Source organism: Ochlerotatus camptorhynchus, unplaced genomic scaffold (assembly GCF_037179485.1).
Source record: "Ochlerotatus camptorhynchus isolate MF236.1 unplaced genomic scaffold, CSIRO-AGI_Acam_v1.1 ptg000143l, whole genome shotgun sequence".
Lineage (NCBI taxonomy): Eukaryota > Metazoa > Arthropoda > Insecta > Diptera > Culicidae > Ochlerotatus > Ochlerotatus camptorhynchus.
In genome coordinates this window covers 1,144,624-1,162,614 of record NW_027040633.1, presented here as the reverse complement: position 1 = coordinate 1,162,614, position 17,991 = coordinate 1,144,624, and the positions used below count along the sequence as shown (strand labels likewise).

At 37.5% G+C, this 17,991-nt stretch overlaps 1 protein-coding gene across 1 annotated transcript in view; it reads left to right on the top strand.

The window, feature by feature from the left end:
• Positions 1-6,143: 6,143 nt before the first annotated feature.
• Positions 6,144-17,991, top strand: part of tinc (tincar) — a 179,661-nt gene continuing 167,813 nt past the window's right edge. Inside the window, exon 1 of the mRNA XM_065221513.1 lies at positions 6,144-6,944. Within this exon, the coding sequence (XP_065077585.1) occupies positions 6,406-6,944 (539 nt within the window). The 5' untranslated portion in view covers positions 6,144-6,405. The remainder of the gene's footprint in view (positions 6,945-17,991) is intronic.

Genomic DNA, 17,991 nt, shown 5'->3' with positions numbered 1-17,991 from the left:
AAGACAGTAACTTTCTGTCTGGTCAGGATCTAGAGATATTTTATATGCGAGAATTCCTCATGCATACTAGCGTTGCAAAGTGAGAAAACTCTGAACTTAAGTCCACCAGCAAAAAGGCCTTGACTTCCTGAACAACTTTGCCGAAGACAGTAACTTTTTATATGATCAGGATTTCGAGATATTTTATATGAGAATTTCCCGTATATACTAGCACCATATAGTGAAAAAATTCTGAACTATAGACTTTGAACTCCTGAACAACTTTTTCGAAGACAGTAACTTTCTATCTGGTCAGGATTTCGAGATATATCACATGCGAGAACTTCACATGTATACTAGCGCTGTGTAGTGAGTAAATTTTGAACTACTGTCCACCAGCAAAAAGATTATGATCTCTAGAACTACTTTGGCAAAGACAGTAACTTTCTATCTGGTCAGGATCTCGAGATATTCCATGTTGTAACCAATTAAGTCAGAACCCTCGTAGTATGGACACCATTTACGTGGTTTCCATTTACATTTTCGCTATTATCCGCATATTTTGGGGGTTAACTGTAATAAATATTTAGCTTGTTTAGTTAAAAGCAAGTTTTTTGAGGAATACTCGTTGATTTCACATCGATTGGTAGCTCGGCTGCAAAATGGAATTGGAAAACAAAGTACAACGCGTGAGTACTCGTGTTACAAAAGCTGGCGCGAGTAACGGAGGAAATATAATACACTCAGGTCTTTTTTTACACGGGGGATACGGTCCGTGTAAAAAAAAACCGTGTAAAAAAAACCGTGTAAAAAAAAACCGTGTAAAAAAAAACCGTGTAAAAAAAAACCGTGTAAAAAAAAACCGTGTAAAAAAAAACCTACGGGATTTTGATTTTTCGCATGCTTAAATGTTTTTAAAAAATCGGATTTTGATGCCATTTGTAATTAAAGCATGATATGGTCCATATAGACATATTTTAAAAATTTCTGTATTTACACCAAAAATTGTGATTTTTTTTAAGTATGGCATTCGATTACAAATACCTTGAAACGGATAATGTGATTGGAATCAAGTCGATAGGTTGTATCGTTGTCGAGAAATCGTTAAAAACGTACCGTGTAAATCGTGGAAAACCGTGTAAAAAAAACCGTGTAAAAAAAACCGCGTAAAAAAACCGTGTAAAAAAAGACTTCAGTGTATAACATAAGGAAACAACTGATCATACCATAAAAAAAATTATTCAGAAGTAAATCTTAATACGGAGACCTGACTCTATGCTTGCAGTCCATATTATTTTTTGTATGGGCTGTTCATAAACTACGTTGACGGTTTTTGAGAGGACAGTCTCAAACACAAAATTTAAAAACATGTATGGACCGTAGACATCTGCCAAGCGCTCCCACCCCCCTAAAGCGTCTACGTAGTTTATGAACAGCCCCTTAGTTAAATGCGTTTGGGACATAGGAAAACTTTTGTGGAAAACTAGGAACTAGGAAAACTAGAAAAACTCAGAGTGGACCACTCTACGTGTTTTGCCGTTTTTCCCATTTTGAATCGCCTGATAACCAAGAAATATATTTAAAAACAATGAATTCATATAATTTTGATTGATTTACTTATTAATTTAATCAGAAATCGGAGATAATAGCACGATCGACCAACCGGATTTTTTTTTGTCGCTCTTTTGATGATTCTCATTTGATAAGTGTCCAAAATAAGTTGGTAACATTTTTTTACGATCTTTTTTGGACACTTTTTATTTAATACTTTTTAAGTAAAATCTTAAGGTGAAATCTTTATAAACACGTGAAATACATCTCCCAAAGTTAGATAAACTGATTTGATAAAAAAAATCATTGAATTGTATATTTTAGACCAAATTTAAAACAAGTACACTAACGCCGATTCCTCTTGACAAACATCGAAACATGAAACTTTTTCGATAACATTTTCTAAAACTGCATAAATTGAGCAATTGTAAGCAATTTGAGGTGAACTAATGATCTTGAGACATAGCAAGTAATTGAAAGAATGTAATTACAACATCAACCCAGATGAATTTGAAGAAACTAGACAGTAAGCGAGGAAAATATATGAAAAGGGTCCAAAATATGTAGGGGTCCAATTCAAATTGGTTACCCTACATTATCACTCGACACCAAATTTGATCCTGGGAAATGAGTTTTCTTCATTATTTCAAGGGTTTCTTTTGTATTAATAGTAAAATTACCATTTGTTTTCTTCAAATTTCCAAGACCATTTGAATGGTCTTTAAAAAGTACTTTTTGTAGTTTGGCTACATCTGGAGTTTTGTCAATGTTTTCACAGTGAGACCTCCAGGTTCTTCTGCGTGATTTCCTTAATTCTTTATTGTTTGCTGTAAGGGCCTTTTTATATTGGTCCCACTGTCCAGAAACTTTTGCTCGATTGAAAAGTTTCCGAGTTGTTTTCCTTAGCTTATTCAAAGCTCTATTCCACCAAGGAACATCTCTGTTTGAGAGTTCTTCCTTGTCTGGACAGCTCGTTTCATACGCATGTATGATTTTTCCAGTGATATTTTCTGCTGCTTTGTTTAGTTGTCTGATTGATTCTATTTTATCGTCCAATTTTATATCTGAAGATCGCATGTTCAACTCGTAGCTTTCCCAGTTGTTAATCCTAGGATTTCTGTAGGCTACTTTGATAAATTCACCAGCATTGTACTCAAACACTATATGTTTATGGTCCGATAAAGATTCTTCATCTGAGACATGCCAGTTTCTAATATTTGTCGAAAGCATAGGACTACAAATTGTCAAGTCCAATACTTCTTGTCTTCTTTTTGTTGTAAATGTAGGTTGATCTCCTTTGTTACATATATCGATGTTATCCGAAGATATGTATTCAAAGAGGTCTTCACCTTTTTTTATTAGTATCTGTGCTTTCCCAAAATATATGATGGGAATTTGCATCACATCCAATGATGAAGTGTTTCCTTGGTTACTGCATTACAACCTAGGGGCAAGTCAGCTGTACTCTGAGCTAATATATTTACATTGAGTAACTGTGAGTTACTCTTATTTACTCAAAAAAAAAAATAACGAAGTATCCTCAATTTTACTTTTTTCATAAGGTTATATTTACAAACACACTTACGACAGCCATTCTGAACAGATTTTTTAAATTGCAAGTAAGGTATTTTTCTTTATAATAGCCTCTAGGTAAAACCATTCTTTCTCATGTTTAGATGCTGATGCAAGCTGAAAACGTTTGTCTATGTTCAAAAATCGACATCCTTTTATTTGGACATGCATTAGTAACGAGAAGGATAGTTTTATAACGTATACCGTCGTTAAGTTTTACCCTGATCAAATCCCGTATTCTTATTCCCAGATTATCAAGAACTAATATGTTATTTTCATTCGCGTGAGCAGCTACACTACACGGAAACAAATCCGATTCCATTTTCATGAATAAAAAATCATGAAATGAACAATGCAATCGTAACAATGATTCATGATTTCGTCATGGAAATTCGTGGTTTCATAATGAAGTGCAATCAAGACCGGTACAAGCGTTACACGTACTTGGCAAACCGTGTTCATAAACCGCACTACATAGGTATGTCTTAAATGCCTTTTGTCTTCAATCTTATACAAGTACTGACAGTCTAGTGGTCAAATAATGGGTTTAATGATTTCAAGGTTCTTGGGTTTAATGATTTCTTGGTTCAAGTTTTTGGTTAAAAGTTAAACCCATGAACTTAGCTCATGATTTCAACGCAAAAGTTGCTGATGATATCACGAATATTACTCATGGTGTATTTTCATAACATGAAAATACGCTTTGTTCATGAAATCATGAGTCATTTTTCTCATTTCGGAGATCAGATTTTTTTCCCGTGTAATATGTAAATAAGAAGAGAAAACTGTTCAACTGTGTTGTTCCTATGAACATTTAGTTACGGCTCTGAAGCCGATTGAACCACCTGCACATCCCTATGAAATAACCACCTATCGAAACAGTTCCAGTGCAACCTCAGAATTTGAAACGAATTTTGATAATAAGCTGACTCATATATACACATCACTTCGTCTTTCGTATGTGTTCATTAAGTCAACATTGTCGAACACTTTGTACTTCATGAGGAAATTAATGATAGTTTGTTATTTTATTTCACAACGTATTATATCTTTGATGTAATGTTTTTTTATATTCGCATTCGCAGTATACTTTTAATTTAAAAATTGTATTAGAAATTATGTTCCACTACCCCTAAAGACATAGGCTGCGATGTGAGGAAATAATCTATGGTTGAAGCAACTTGTTCCTTGAATATGGCTTACCAAAGCAATCAACGAATACACTAGAACAATAGAAAATTGCAGCAAGGTATCACCAGATAACTAAATTGTTTTAAACTTCTGTGGAGACAAATTATTCGATCAACAGTTTTCTCTCGTTGACTGAGTTGCTGCGATACAAATTTACATATTGACAACGATATTTATTATTGAGCAACGCGAGTAACTCTGAGTTACTCAAGATTTGCTCAAGCATTACTCATGATTGAACGCTGTGTTGCCCCTAGATTACAACAAACAAAAGGTAGCAGTTTTATTATTGGTTGCTTTGTGGAAGCTGGCATTTGTGCTTTTGAAGTTTCAGGCTAAGACTCACCTGCACCTTCAGCTTAAACAAACTATTCGAAACAAGTTTCTACAAGATGGTAAATCAATTCGACATCTGGACTAAAAGCAATAAACCATAAACTGATGGCCTAGTGCTCCACATATATCTACCTGGCGTTGAGGAGAATAGCGAGCTTGCGCTTGGGATGCCCCTCAAAATAATAAATGGAATATGGTTAATATTTGTTTGCACAGAACTCGTCTGCTGTTTTTTTTTTATCTTTTTCTCAGGTAGGGGGGATTTTAAAATACTGCCTTCCGTATAATGTGCTTGATAATCACTCAACTCCGCTGTTCAGGTGCGACTATCAAGCCATTTTAAAATTTACCAGCATATTTCAATCAGTTTTAGTACATCCAACAGTTTTTCCATTGGTGTTATAATCAACTTATAATTCTAATGAACAAACAATGCACCAGATAAAATCTGAATCTTCCTGGCAATATGCAGCTGTCACTATAAACTATAAGACGACCTTAATTTAGATTATGATGCTGAGAAATTAAATTACGAACGAAGCTGATCACGACGAACGAAATGCAAAGGAAATCCCCTTAGACTTAAGAATCAGCTGATCGTGGTACTATTTGTCGCACCGACCAAAGCCTCCATCGAAGAAAATGAACAATCTTGCTCCAGCAGAAGACTCCCTAACGACACGGCTGCAGGTTTTGCATTGGTTCTCTAGAACAACGGTGCACACCGCACAACGGAAGTGCAAAATATAATTCCATAAACGCTTCTGGTGTCGCACAACAAACTAGTTTTGCGGGGAGGCAAATTTTTCACCCAAGGACGAAAATAGAAGCGCAAATGGAGGAAATCCAATTTACTGTATTTTTTTTTATTGCGTTGCAGCAGTTGTTCGTTTGTCTCTTGCAACGTGCATTGCGGGAAGCGAACCGGGAGATATGCGAGTCAGAGGGATATGAGCGAGCAGCCAGGCAGCCAATTGACGACGGATTTTCCGCTGGGTTGGCAGTACATAGCACCAAACCGGTTGCAATTTTATGCATTGATTATTATGATGATAGTTTTAGCTTTAGTGCCGCTTGAATCGATTCTGCAATTGTGCCATGTTGGCAAAAGTGTGCGGGGTTAATGCGATAATCGGTCGGAATCAAGCAGCTGTTTTGGTGACCAGCCCATTAGGGGTCGTTAATTGGAATTAGGTGCTGATTATAACAGCTACAACGATTATTCATCAGTACTTTAAAATTATGCTTTCCTAGATTTAAATTTTTGATGAGTAATCATTCCGGAGTGAATTTCGCATCATAGGATTGCTAACTTTTTCCCATTTCACGTTCTGTTTCCGCTGTTTCATTTATTTAAATGATCTTTTTGAGCCTTCCACTGGGACTGGCTATGAGCTGCTCAGCACAGTAATGATAACGATGGAAATGATAATGCTCTACCGCTTGATTGCCCCTCCGGTTCGTTACTTCTTTTAATCATAGAAATTACTTTTTCTCTTTTCCCTTTCAGATCAACAACCCGAGCCGCCCAATACCAACTTGAATCACAATGAATTTGTCATATCAACACAGCCGAAAAGACTTGATACCAGATACGTAGCCTCGAGATGGCAACACCGAACCGTTTCATCTAGTATATTACGTAGAAAACATCGCACTTGAATATCACCTAATCTTAGAATCTCGCCTGGATTCGACTCAACTCAACCCACCCGTAGAAACTTAGCAATAATTTTCTGAACATCCCAGGAATTTACCATTCCAAACAAAACCAACATGTCGATCACGGGCTCCCTGGTTGGGTACGAGAACAACAACGAAGTATCGAAGAAGAACCGCTCGCTGCTGAACATAACCGCCACGTCCAATGCATCATCGAAGCAATGCCAAAGTCTCAATTCGAGCATAGCTAATAGTGTAACGATGGGCACCAGCAACCCGTACCGGCACCGGATGGACAGCGGTGGCGGATGTGGTACGAAAAAACCCCGGCGTCTCCACCTAAACACCCTGTGGTCGGTTTGGTACGGGCTTTTGATAACGCTTCTTCAGGGTTATCTGGTGCTCCAGGGAACGCATCGTTATCTCGGCCTGTCCGCACTGACATGGAAGTACGAAAAACCAACAACCGAACTGGACATTCAGATTGTATTCTGCGGATTGGTGGTATTGTTCATGCCACTGCTCCTGGTGGCTGCCTTGTTTCGCGTAGGGAATCTAGCTAATGATGGAATTAAGCTGGCTTCCGGTACCCGACTGTGCTCGTCTGCGCCCACCGATGGACTGGAGGAGGAGGCCTTCGAGGGAACGTTACGGTACGTACATAAGATAGTGCTTTGTTGTCATTTTGTCATGTCCACATGAAGGGTGCTCCGTTTAATGGATGAATGAACTCCATACATTCGGTCTAATGCATGCATTGCCTTACCGTTTATGAGACACGACTTCATCAGCTATTTCTTTCCTAAGATTTGCGCTAGTGCTTTCTGGAAAACTTTTCATGAAATAGCAAGCATCACTAATCACTAAATAACGATCTCAACAACGGAAAGGCAGTGTAATACGTTTCCAATCAGCATCATTATCAACGCTAATTTACATTCTGCATGAAAGTGGCTCATGGTTGTAGAGTAATATCATCGATGAACATACAGTTAAACTATTTTAATCTAGTATCACCAGGGTTGTGAAAATCACAAATATCACGCCAACCAAATATCAGCTCTGATTAAAAGTCATTTGATATTTTTAAATACGCCACTCATTTGAGTTATTGACAACCCAAGCAATGCAACATTACAACAACTTATTCTTGTCTTTTTTCACTCTCGAAGGATGAACATGCACTTTCCATTCAATGAAACGAAATACGGAGATGAACCAGCCTGCGGCTGAAAATCTCCTAAATATAGATAATAATAATGAAACGAAATACACAAACGTTTCGTTTTAAGTACAACTCCTTTGAGTGGTATCACTGTGCGCCAGCTACCACTCAGCCAATAGTAAAGAGTGTCCACGATGAAATTGCCACACTATGAAATTGCTCTAACTTTTTAACCGTTGGGTAGAATTTAATGAAAATTTGGGTGGATTTAGTTCATAGTGCATTATTTACATCCTGCATGTTTTAAAGTCCTGTGATCAAAACTCGCGGAAATGGAGTCGAAAGAACAGCTCGTGCGTGATAAAATCTTGCGCATTCATCACGAGAACAAGGATCTCTCGCATCGTTCCATCGCTAAAACGTTGGGAATCGCGAATTCCACGGTGTCGCGAGTGATTAAGCGGTTCGAGGAACGGTTGACCACCGATCGGAAGCCCAGAAGTGAAGGAAAAAGTATTCCGTACAACACCAAAAATCACAACCGCGTAGTTGGGGCCTTCAACCGAAATCTGAACGCCTCCGTTAGGGATGTGGCTAAGAAGCTGCACCTAAGCCGAAGTTTTGTCCAGAAGGCCAAAACTAAGGCTGGGCTTCGAACGTTCAAGGTACAAAAGGCCCCTAATCGCGACGAGAAGCAGAACAAGTCCGCCAAAACCCGTGCCAGGAAGTTGTACCTCAACATGCTGACGAAAGTTGAATGCTGCATCATGGACGACGAAACATATGTGAAGGCCGACTTCAAACAGATCCCCGGCAACCTGTTTTTCACGGCCAAGGATAAGTTCAGCGTTCCGGAGCATGTCCGCACTCAGAAGATGTCCAAATTTGCGAAGAAATTCCTGGTCTGGCAAGCCATCTGCACGTGCGGGAAGCGGAGTGCACTTTTCGTGACCCAGGACACGATGAACGGACAGGTGTACATAAAAGAGTGCCTCCAGAAGCGGCTGCTTCCTCTCCTGAAGGCCCACAACGTCCCAACAATCTTCTGGCCGGATTTGGCCTCATGCCACTACTCCAAGGACGTGCTGAAGTGGTATGCGGACAATAAGGTCAATTTCGTGCCGAAAATGTTCAACCCTCCCAAGACTCCGGAGCTCCGCCCCATCGAGAAGTACTGAGCGATTATGAAGCAGCACCTTCTTAAGCGACCTAAGGTAGTGAAGACAGTCGAGGAACTGAAGAAAGTATGGGTTTACATGCAAAAAACGGTTGATTCACAGGTTGTGCAGAATCTTATGGCCGGGGTTAAGGCCAAGGTGCGGGCATTTGCGTATTGACTGTAAATAAAATACGAATAAAATGGTAAAATGAAGTTTAATAGTTATTTCTCAATCCCTGAAAATTTGATGGCAATCGGATGAAAACTCGAATTTTGCGAATCAATTTTGTGTGTGGCAATTTCATCGTGGACACCCTTTACATTCTATATGCGCGTGTATTGCTGTTCCGAAAGTGAGGATAAAAATAAAATTAACAAACCAATATATTTGACTGGAGCGAAAGTGAGGATAACAAACTTCTCACTTGAAAATGGGATTACTCAAGTGTGCGTGTGAAAAACAAACTGCCAAAACGACCGACCAGCAGCAAGCAGCTATAGACCGTTTTGACGTTTAATGATCTTTCTCTATCTAGCACACGGATATTAATGGAGTAATTGTTTTCCCACTAATCTGTTCCCCTCCTGCTTGCACTTTTTCGATTAAGATAGTGCAGTAGTGTGCGCTGATTAAACGTCAAAATGCTCCATAATCAAACCTAGCGCCTATGTTCAGATAAACAGATCGTGGGTTCTAAATTTACCGCCTCTTCCTTTCCTAAGTTGTTCTTATGGAACGTTTGCGTGACATCACAACAACATTCTGTAAGAGTAACAAGGAAAAAGATACATTTCAAATTCATGTTGCACCACCTGATTTTTTTTCCGCTCTTCCTGGCAAGATGACATAAATTTAGCCGCTTAGATCTCTGCGTTGCGCGTTGCTCCATTTTCACATTTTTTTTTTCTCAAGTTTACACTCACTTGTAGCAGACCAGTAGATAAAGAACACTGAGAACACTGAAAATATCATAATGACAAAAGGCATAGCCAATGAACTCACGGTTGATTCAAAACCCGTGCGGGTGTGAGTGTTATAAGTAGAGTGACAGAAAATCTCACGTGAGTTTTTATTATGACTCAAGCGAGTTTTTCTATCATTTGAGATTGTAAGGATTGATGTGTTGAGAGAGTTACCATTGCATATCACAAGTGATAGCGGATCTATTGTAAGAGCAAATTGATATTTTTTGTATCATGAGTAGAACAACACTGAGTATCACAAATGGTATTATTTGAGTGCAATAGATTAAAGAGTACAACGGTAGTACCATAGAGGTAACTCCAAGACCAGTAGGTCCCGAAGAAACGTGCTCAACTTTTTGGCTCAGCCCTGATGAAGATGATGATGATGATGGTCCCACCTCTTACCCATACAAATGTTTGAGCTGGACGATTTATCTTTAAGATAATTGAATATGACATTTTAACCAGATTAACAAACAAAATCAAACTGGTTACAATTACAGATATAAATTCCCTCTAGAGTTTACAGCCCAAGTAACAATTCTGCAATCATTTGGAATCCATTTTGTTTTCTGATGGTTTTATAATGGCAATGAATAATCCTTTTAGTTTAAAAACAGCATTTCACAGTGTAAGACGTTCCTGCTTAGTAGTTCCCCTTTTCGTTGTTTTAAAAACCTTCTCCAGTCTGGCAAGTAGTCAAAAACTGTCTTGTTTTAAAGTTTAATTTAAAGTAGTTCTCAATCCCACCATAAAACTGTTCTATAAATCAATCGTAAACTTCATTAGCATTTTTTTTATTAATGCCTGGATAAAATACTCTATAAACCTGTTCTATCATTATCAAAGCAATCATAAAACCATTTGGTTTTAAATGAGAGTAAAGAGGTGGGAGTGTGCAGTGCAGTGCAGAAGAGTAAAAGGCGGCATATATTGTTGCCTTTTAGGCTTTTAAAAGTGTATCATAAAATTTCCTCTATTTACAAATTGAACTGTAAGGATGGATCCTCCTAGTGCATAAAAACCAAATTTATGACAAGGATATCTCGAAGGATACACGAAGTTGAAGGAAAAATTCAATTCGATTTCGGTAAAATTAAGTTCTTTAGAAGAACCGGCACGTCCGGCGGAACGGGTACCATCAACGACTGAGCATCTGGTGGAGAAGAGTGAAGTGAGCGTGGTCCTCAAATTCATAAAACATTGTCAAAACAGCCTGAAAACAGACCAGTAGACTGATGCAAAATTTGAAATTTTCGCTCCACAGTGCTCAAACGGTTCCAAATTGGGCCTTAATTAGCCTCCCAAAATTTGAACTCATTTAGTGAGAAACTGACTAGGCACAAACCATTTGAAGTTTATATGGGAATTACTATGGAGAAACTATAATTTCAATTCATAACTATCTCAAAATTCACCAGTTTACTCAACTTTTTAAAATTATAGCTGAATTTGTTGAAAATTTACTCAGCTACAACTTTGTTGAAGACTAATTTTCAATCAAATGTAAGAAACAAAAGTTATCAATGATTCAAGTCACTAATGTCTTATGATTATGCTCAATCATCTGTTCAGCAGGCAACATTGGTGTTTCCCAAGCAACACAATTTGTCATAAACGGGTTTACATAACTTATTTATGACAATATGAGCGGTAAACATTTAAGTCTAGTCACTTATATACAACTTATTTATAACGAAAAAAGCGCAAGAGGTGGGATCTATATATAACATATGCTTGACTTGCGCAACTAATTTATGACTATAACGCAACCTACTGTATTGGACATGTTGTAAATTAATTTCATCCTTCCTACGAATGGAATTTGTTTTTCATAAAATTTCCACAACTTATTCTGAAGAATTTTATCGTGCGCATAAAGTTCCTAAACTGATATTCTGTACTGCAAACATGTATGCGGTTGCAAATTTATGGTAAATCTTTACATTCTACTTCTAAAAAACTCATTGACTCTTAGAAAAAGCTCAATATAATAATAAATGATATAATAAAAAAATCTGGATAAAATTCCCCACCTTTGCAAAAACACAAAACAAATAGAATATCAACTTTCTTTTTTAATTACCTTACTTTTCTCTTTTACAAAACGTACATGTGATGTTGAAGTTGAAAGCACAAATTAAATGTTTTTTTCATTCTATACATTGCTTCATTGGTCAGCCATATTGTAGTGCAGTTTGTAGAATGCATTGAGAAATTTCATAATTGTTATCAAAACATGTTTATAACACGAAAAACAAGAACATTACATGTATCGTATATTGAAGTTATAATTAGGCATGGCAACTCTCAATTCCTTATTTATAACACTTTTATAACTGATTGTTTCTGATGAAAACTTGCAAACCTTACATACAACATGTTTTCATATGTCAATTTTGGAAACATGAGTACAACTGAAATATAACTTTTTAATAACATGTTATAAATAAGTTATATCTCCTTATGTATTTATTTTTCTAATAATGACATATGAAAACATGATGTACATAAGGCTAGCCAGTTTTCACCAAATACAATCAGTTATAAATGAGTTATAAACTGGTAATTGAGACATGCAATATTGAATTATAACTTCAAGATAACAAGTGCTTGTCAGAAAGGTTGAATACTTCACAAACAACAATACAACGCGTCTAAAACAGGATGTTTTAAAAGCAATTAATTTATAACTTATTTACAACTGGATTTATTTTTATTTTTCATGCAAGATGTTGCAAGTGTTACTTGGGTTGTGGCGCGTAGAATAGAGGACACAAATCATGGCTACTATGTAACACAGCAGAATAAAGTGTTGCCCACAATACAGTTGCCTAATCTTGCCATAAGATTATAAATCTCTTAAACAACCGATTTTCAGCAAAGTTGTAGCTGATAAAAATTCCCATAAGAATAGCAATAGAATTTGTTAACAGTACAATATGTAAAAAAGCTAAATGACAATGAACAAAAAGTTTTGTTTTCCCATAGTAATTTCCATATAAACTTCAAATGGTTTGTGCCTAGTCAGTTTCTTATCAAATAAGTTTAAACTTTTGGAGGCTAATCAGGACCCGATATGAAACTGTTTGAACACTGTGGAGCGAAAATTTCAAATTTTGCATCGGTCTACAGACCAGCCTTCTCCAGACCTTGCGAATAGATGAAGATCGGAATAACTTGCGTCAGTACCGACAGCAAACCACTGAAATTGTCAGCTAGCGGACACTACTTGGTTTCCGATCCATAGCTGCGATTTTATTCGGCGAAAGGGTTATCACTTAGAAAAAAATCATTCAATCGTACATTCCTGCATCGTTTGATGGTGCACTTCCAGAACCATCCGGAAGAAGGGGATCTTTTCGGGAATGATCGATGTTTTAGCTGTGTGAAATGCGAAATGTTGTGAACACTTTCTGAGTAACTGCTTCCAACCCATCGGAAGAGAACCGCCTGAATGAACGCTGAATCGCACACATCGCACAGCGCAACTATCGAAAGATAAACAAACTTTGACGTTTAACATTTTGTAGGCAACATTGTCGCCATAAATCTGAAAGGGTTAGGATCAAGCAAAATGGCTTTAGATAAATTCAGTCTACAAGTTTTCTCCATAAAAGCCATTTCAAAACCTTATGAATTTCTAAAGGATTTCTTGAAAGCAAAATAACTTTTTCACAAATGGCCCATGAAAATTAATTTAAAAGGGGTTTGAAACTCGGGTCTTATTTCGAAATATTTTTTAAAAGTTTTGTTCTTGTGGGCAGCGGACCGATTTTTAATTTCTTTATGAAAATTTCGCCTGATAACTTTCATGGCAGAATCACGTGTTTTTTTTTTATATTGCCACCTACGGGCATTTTTAAGACGAATCAAGAGCTGAGTATCGTCGTCTATTATAATTGAATCGCATTTAACCTCGCATTTTGAAACTGAGGCCATGATTGTTCTTTATGGCTTCCTGGCCACAGCACGATTACAAATATTTTCGATTCAAAAATTTCACCTTTCTGGAGGTGTTTCAATCCATGTATTGTATAGTTCCGTACTCTGCAGGTCGATTTTTTGCCTTTCGGCCACACTGAATAGTTCGGCAGTTTCAATAATATCTTCTCAAAAGTCGGCCATTGTTTTAAAGTTTTTTTTTCTAATCTAATCTAATCTAATCTAATACAAACGCAGCCAGTACGAGAAAGCATCCTGGAAAATGATTAGGTTAGATGATGTCTAATCATTTTTCTTGTCTAATTGATGTTTACAGCATATCTGAGATATGATATAAACATCAATCCGGCCAGGCCTACTGCGTTGTATTTACCGCAAAGATGATTCTTGGAAATTAATGGGAACATTTCTTGAATCTACAGGGGTGGAAGGATGCGTGAACATACCGTACCAAACGCTCCGAGTTACTATCTATAGTTGTGTGTAATGTGTAAATATTTGTACAATATTGAAGAATCATAAAATAATGCAATGGAAGAATCTTACCGAATTTTCTCCTATGTAAACAAAAATTTGGACAGCTCTCTCTATATTCTGCTCTTTCGCCGCCGTTAATTGCTTCCTTTGGAATCCCTTGGACTTTTTCTCTAACGCTTCGTACTTAATTCCGTGTTTCACCGGCAATTTCCTTCCGTAGATCGTCCTTGGTTGGTTGGTTCCAATATGATTCCGCCTTTTTTGGTCGGTTTGATGTCCACCATATGTTATTGAATTGCCATGGTGATCTGGGACGATGCTCACGTCGAAAGTCGCTGGTCCACCGAGCGCTCCGTGTGCGAAAGGAGAATAAAAAAAAAGAAATACGAAAGGGATCACTTTCAAGAAGTGACAGTTTCATCAGATTCCCCAACTAACCATACTCAAGCAAAGTAAGAATATACAAGCTATATTGCGACTATATGATTACTTCGGTACTCATATGGCCGTCAGAATGGTTCATCGGTTGCGAAGTGAAGTAATGTATTTCTGAAAGTGATGCGTTTTATTTATCATTGTTTTAATTTTATCCAACGTTACCTCAATGTTATTTCACAGACAAGCAGACACAACACATTGAACATTAATAATTGTAAACCCTACCGCCATCTGTCGTATACACTATGATGGGCAATACACTCAACAGATGGTTGTAGCATAGAGGTAACTCTAAGACTAGTAGGTCCCGAAGAAACGTGCTCAACTTTTTGGCTCAGCTCTGGTACTATCTTCGGTCCCAAGCTAATCGATGCAACCCTCGAAACATGGGAAAATCTACGAACTCCTCATTTTATCTGTCAAACTTTCATAGAGAATCAAAACAAACTAGGCTAGTCAAGTAGTGAGCCAATTTCAAATCGATAGTTTCGTATTGATTGTTGCTTGTAGTGTGTAAACGTCAAACGCTAGGGAATTGATTATGTGCACCACAAGTGGCAGTACTGCCAACTAAGAGACATTTAAATGGACTGTTAAAAACGATTTTGATGAACGGTTTAAGAGTGTTATGTCTGCTTATCTGTGATCATACCTTCACTATTGCAACCTCGGGTAATCTGCGAAAGTGCTTGCATTTTTCTCAGGCACTTTTTTTTTCCTCTGTTCGGGACCTAACACTACTGCGACCAGTAAATTGATCTATTGTAGTATATCCCTTGTCCTTAGTCACTATTGAGAAATGATGAAGTATTATTCGTTTTTTTTTTACAGTTGCCACTCTTGCATTTATCGCAAGGATCCTACTATAATTGAAAGGTCCCGCTATTTATACCCTTCGGAGTGTTGAAACACCCTCCAAAGACGCGCCCCTTTGTCAGTCAAAATTGAATTCCTTAGCAACAAAATTAAGGTATGACACCGATAATGACCATGCATCAGAACCCTAGTTTTAACCACTTCAAACTAGGGAACAACGAATAGAAGATTAGGAATCACATAGATGAAGACAACTAACTCATTTTTTCTCTTGTTTCAAGATCATCCTCGGTGGACAAAGCCGAGTGTTGTCACTATCAACAAGGCATAAAAAGTAACAAGGACTAATATGTGTTCCTTGGATTCCTGAAAAATCCTGTTTCCCTAGTTTGAAGTAGCAAGGACTAGGAAGCGGTGGTAGATCTTACATCCCGTAACGTACCACGAAAAGGTGATCTACCCACGTTACGGGGCACTTTTGATCTAACTGCAATTACTCTCTCATACTCGAAATATACCACGACCAAATTGGCACAACGACGCCCTATACGCTCTCTGGCCGAAGCGCAGGGAATGTTTAAAAGTTTTTGTTTTTACTTGATTGTTTACTTTTGCTTTTTAAGGTTGCTTTTGTTCTTACACAGGCTGCGCCAGATTGTTTAGTCTGACCTCTTTCATTGTTGCACGGTGAACTGTTTGCTTGAGCTGCTTCGCGATAATTTTCCCTATCACAAAAATTGCAGCTAGCACCGCGATGATCACTAGTGCTATTGCAATTATTTCTTCGTTCTTATTAGAGTCGGTGTGCACGGGCTTCTTCATTATTAAACCAACCCATTATTGAAATGCAACTATGATTAATTGTTCGCTATTTTCACTCTCTTCAGGTGTAACACGATAGCGTTGGATCATCTGCACTTGCTTTTATGCCATGTCGCACAACATTTGGCAATTTTAGGCTGAACACGAGCCTAACGAAGGTTTGGTAAACTTTTCCGAGTCATTTTTTCTTATCACTGATAAATTTTCACAGTCCTTTTTTTAGGCTGGATTTGTTAATATTTTTCACCACTTCACTAATGGCACTAAGTCCTATTTTAACTGAGAACTTGCAAAATTGTCACCCATCACACGAATGTCGACGGTTCGCCATGTGGGATTTTCGGAGCAATACGAAAAATGAAAAATGAATACGTCATGTTCCTTTATTAGGTTCGAAAAAGCATTTTTATAAACTAAAGAAATAATGGTTATTGAGAGTGAGTAGGGTTAATTATCCCATTTCCGGCATATTAAGCACAACCCGCACTTAGTCTTTCTTAATCTAGCGCAGTTTAGCACCAAACGGAATGTTATTATTACTGATGGCTTCCAAATTTATTAACCTTTCCGTATGTACCGTAAGATTTGATAAAGAAAAACCAATCGTTGAGATATTGTCAAAAGTCTAAACTCGGCCTAACGCATTGAAACGCAATTGAAACGCCAGTGAATTCACTTCGGCCTATCGGATGAAGATAAAAATTGACTCGGTCGGAACGTTTCTTTTGTTTTTGGAAATAATGGGTGAAAAACTTCAAAGCACGCGTTCTCATTGACTTCGTTCCGTAGCTTACTAACTAAAGTATCGTACCAAACGGATAATTGACTTGTTAGCTCTGAATTCATGGATTTATTTGAAGTTTTCTGCTCGATAGGCCCAAAATGGGCGGTTATGCCGAAGTGGTTCTCCACCCTATGTAAATCTAAGCAGAGAATTCTGAAGCATTATTCATTGTTCAGAATTTTTGGTAGAAGGTTTGGGATGTTTAATTGAATTTAAAGCGAGTGGCGAGGTGCAAGTGTTTATGACCCTCTTACATTGATGGTACGTTACATCGTTACGCCCGCAGTAAGAACAATGGAACGTAGCAGCAATGTTTACTTGGCTAGTAAATCAAGGCATTGTTCAACTTTTACCAAGATGTTGATTGAAGCAAAAGAATATTGAATCGTCGGTATTTAGGTTTTATGGATTTAAGGAAATGGTATTTAGTTGCATGTTACGCGTTTCTGAAGTGTTGGTAAATATTCTAATTAACACACTTGAGTTTTGTCAGTTAAGCATAGTTGAAAGGAAAATTAAAACATCATGCAACAATGCTGCATAGGAGGAAGATAGATGGTCATTTGAATAATTCAATGTAATTATGCCACATAGCTCTTGCCAGAAGTAGCCAGAGATTCAAGAGCATAATTAACATCATCTTTGGTTTGCAAAGCAATATTTGGATTAAAGTTATATTCCATAAATGGTCGATATTACTCCCAATAAGCTTTATGGTAATTGAAAGTAGAGCTGTTGGGATTAGACATTATTTTTTGGGATATTTCAAAAGTTCCTAGAAGGTGATCAGAACAGAATCAGTATGAGTAACCAATAAATGTTGGGCTGTTTGGATATTGAATAGTGTAATAACCTGCAGAACAATTATCGAACATAATATTACCATTGGAATTCCCTCAAGCATTATCCCATGAGCGGTGTTTTGCATTAAGGGGGTAGTCCACTCTGGCGGCATGAAAAATAGGTTATTTTCACGAATTTTTTTGAGGGTAAATAACGATCAATTCAAAAAAGGAATGCATGGTTTTGTCAATTGAAATGTTCTCTTTAATTGAGATTTTTTTGGCGCGATTGGATTGGATGATTCCTGTAGCCGCTGCACCAGGTTCCCCAGGAGACCTCCCGTCT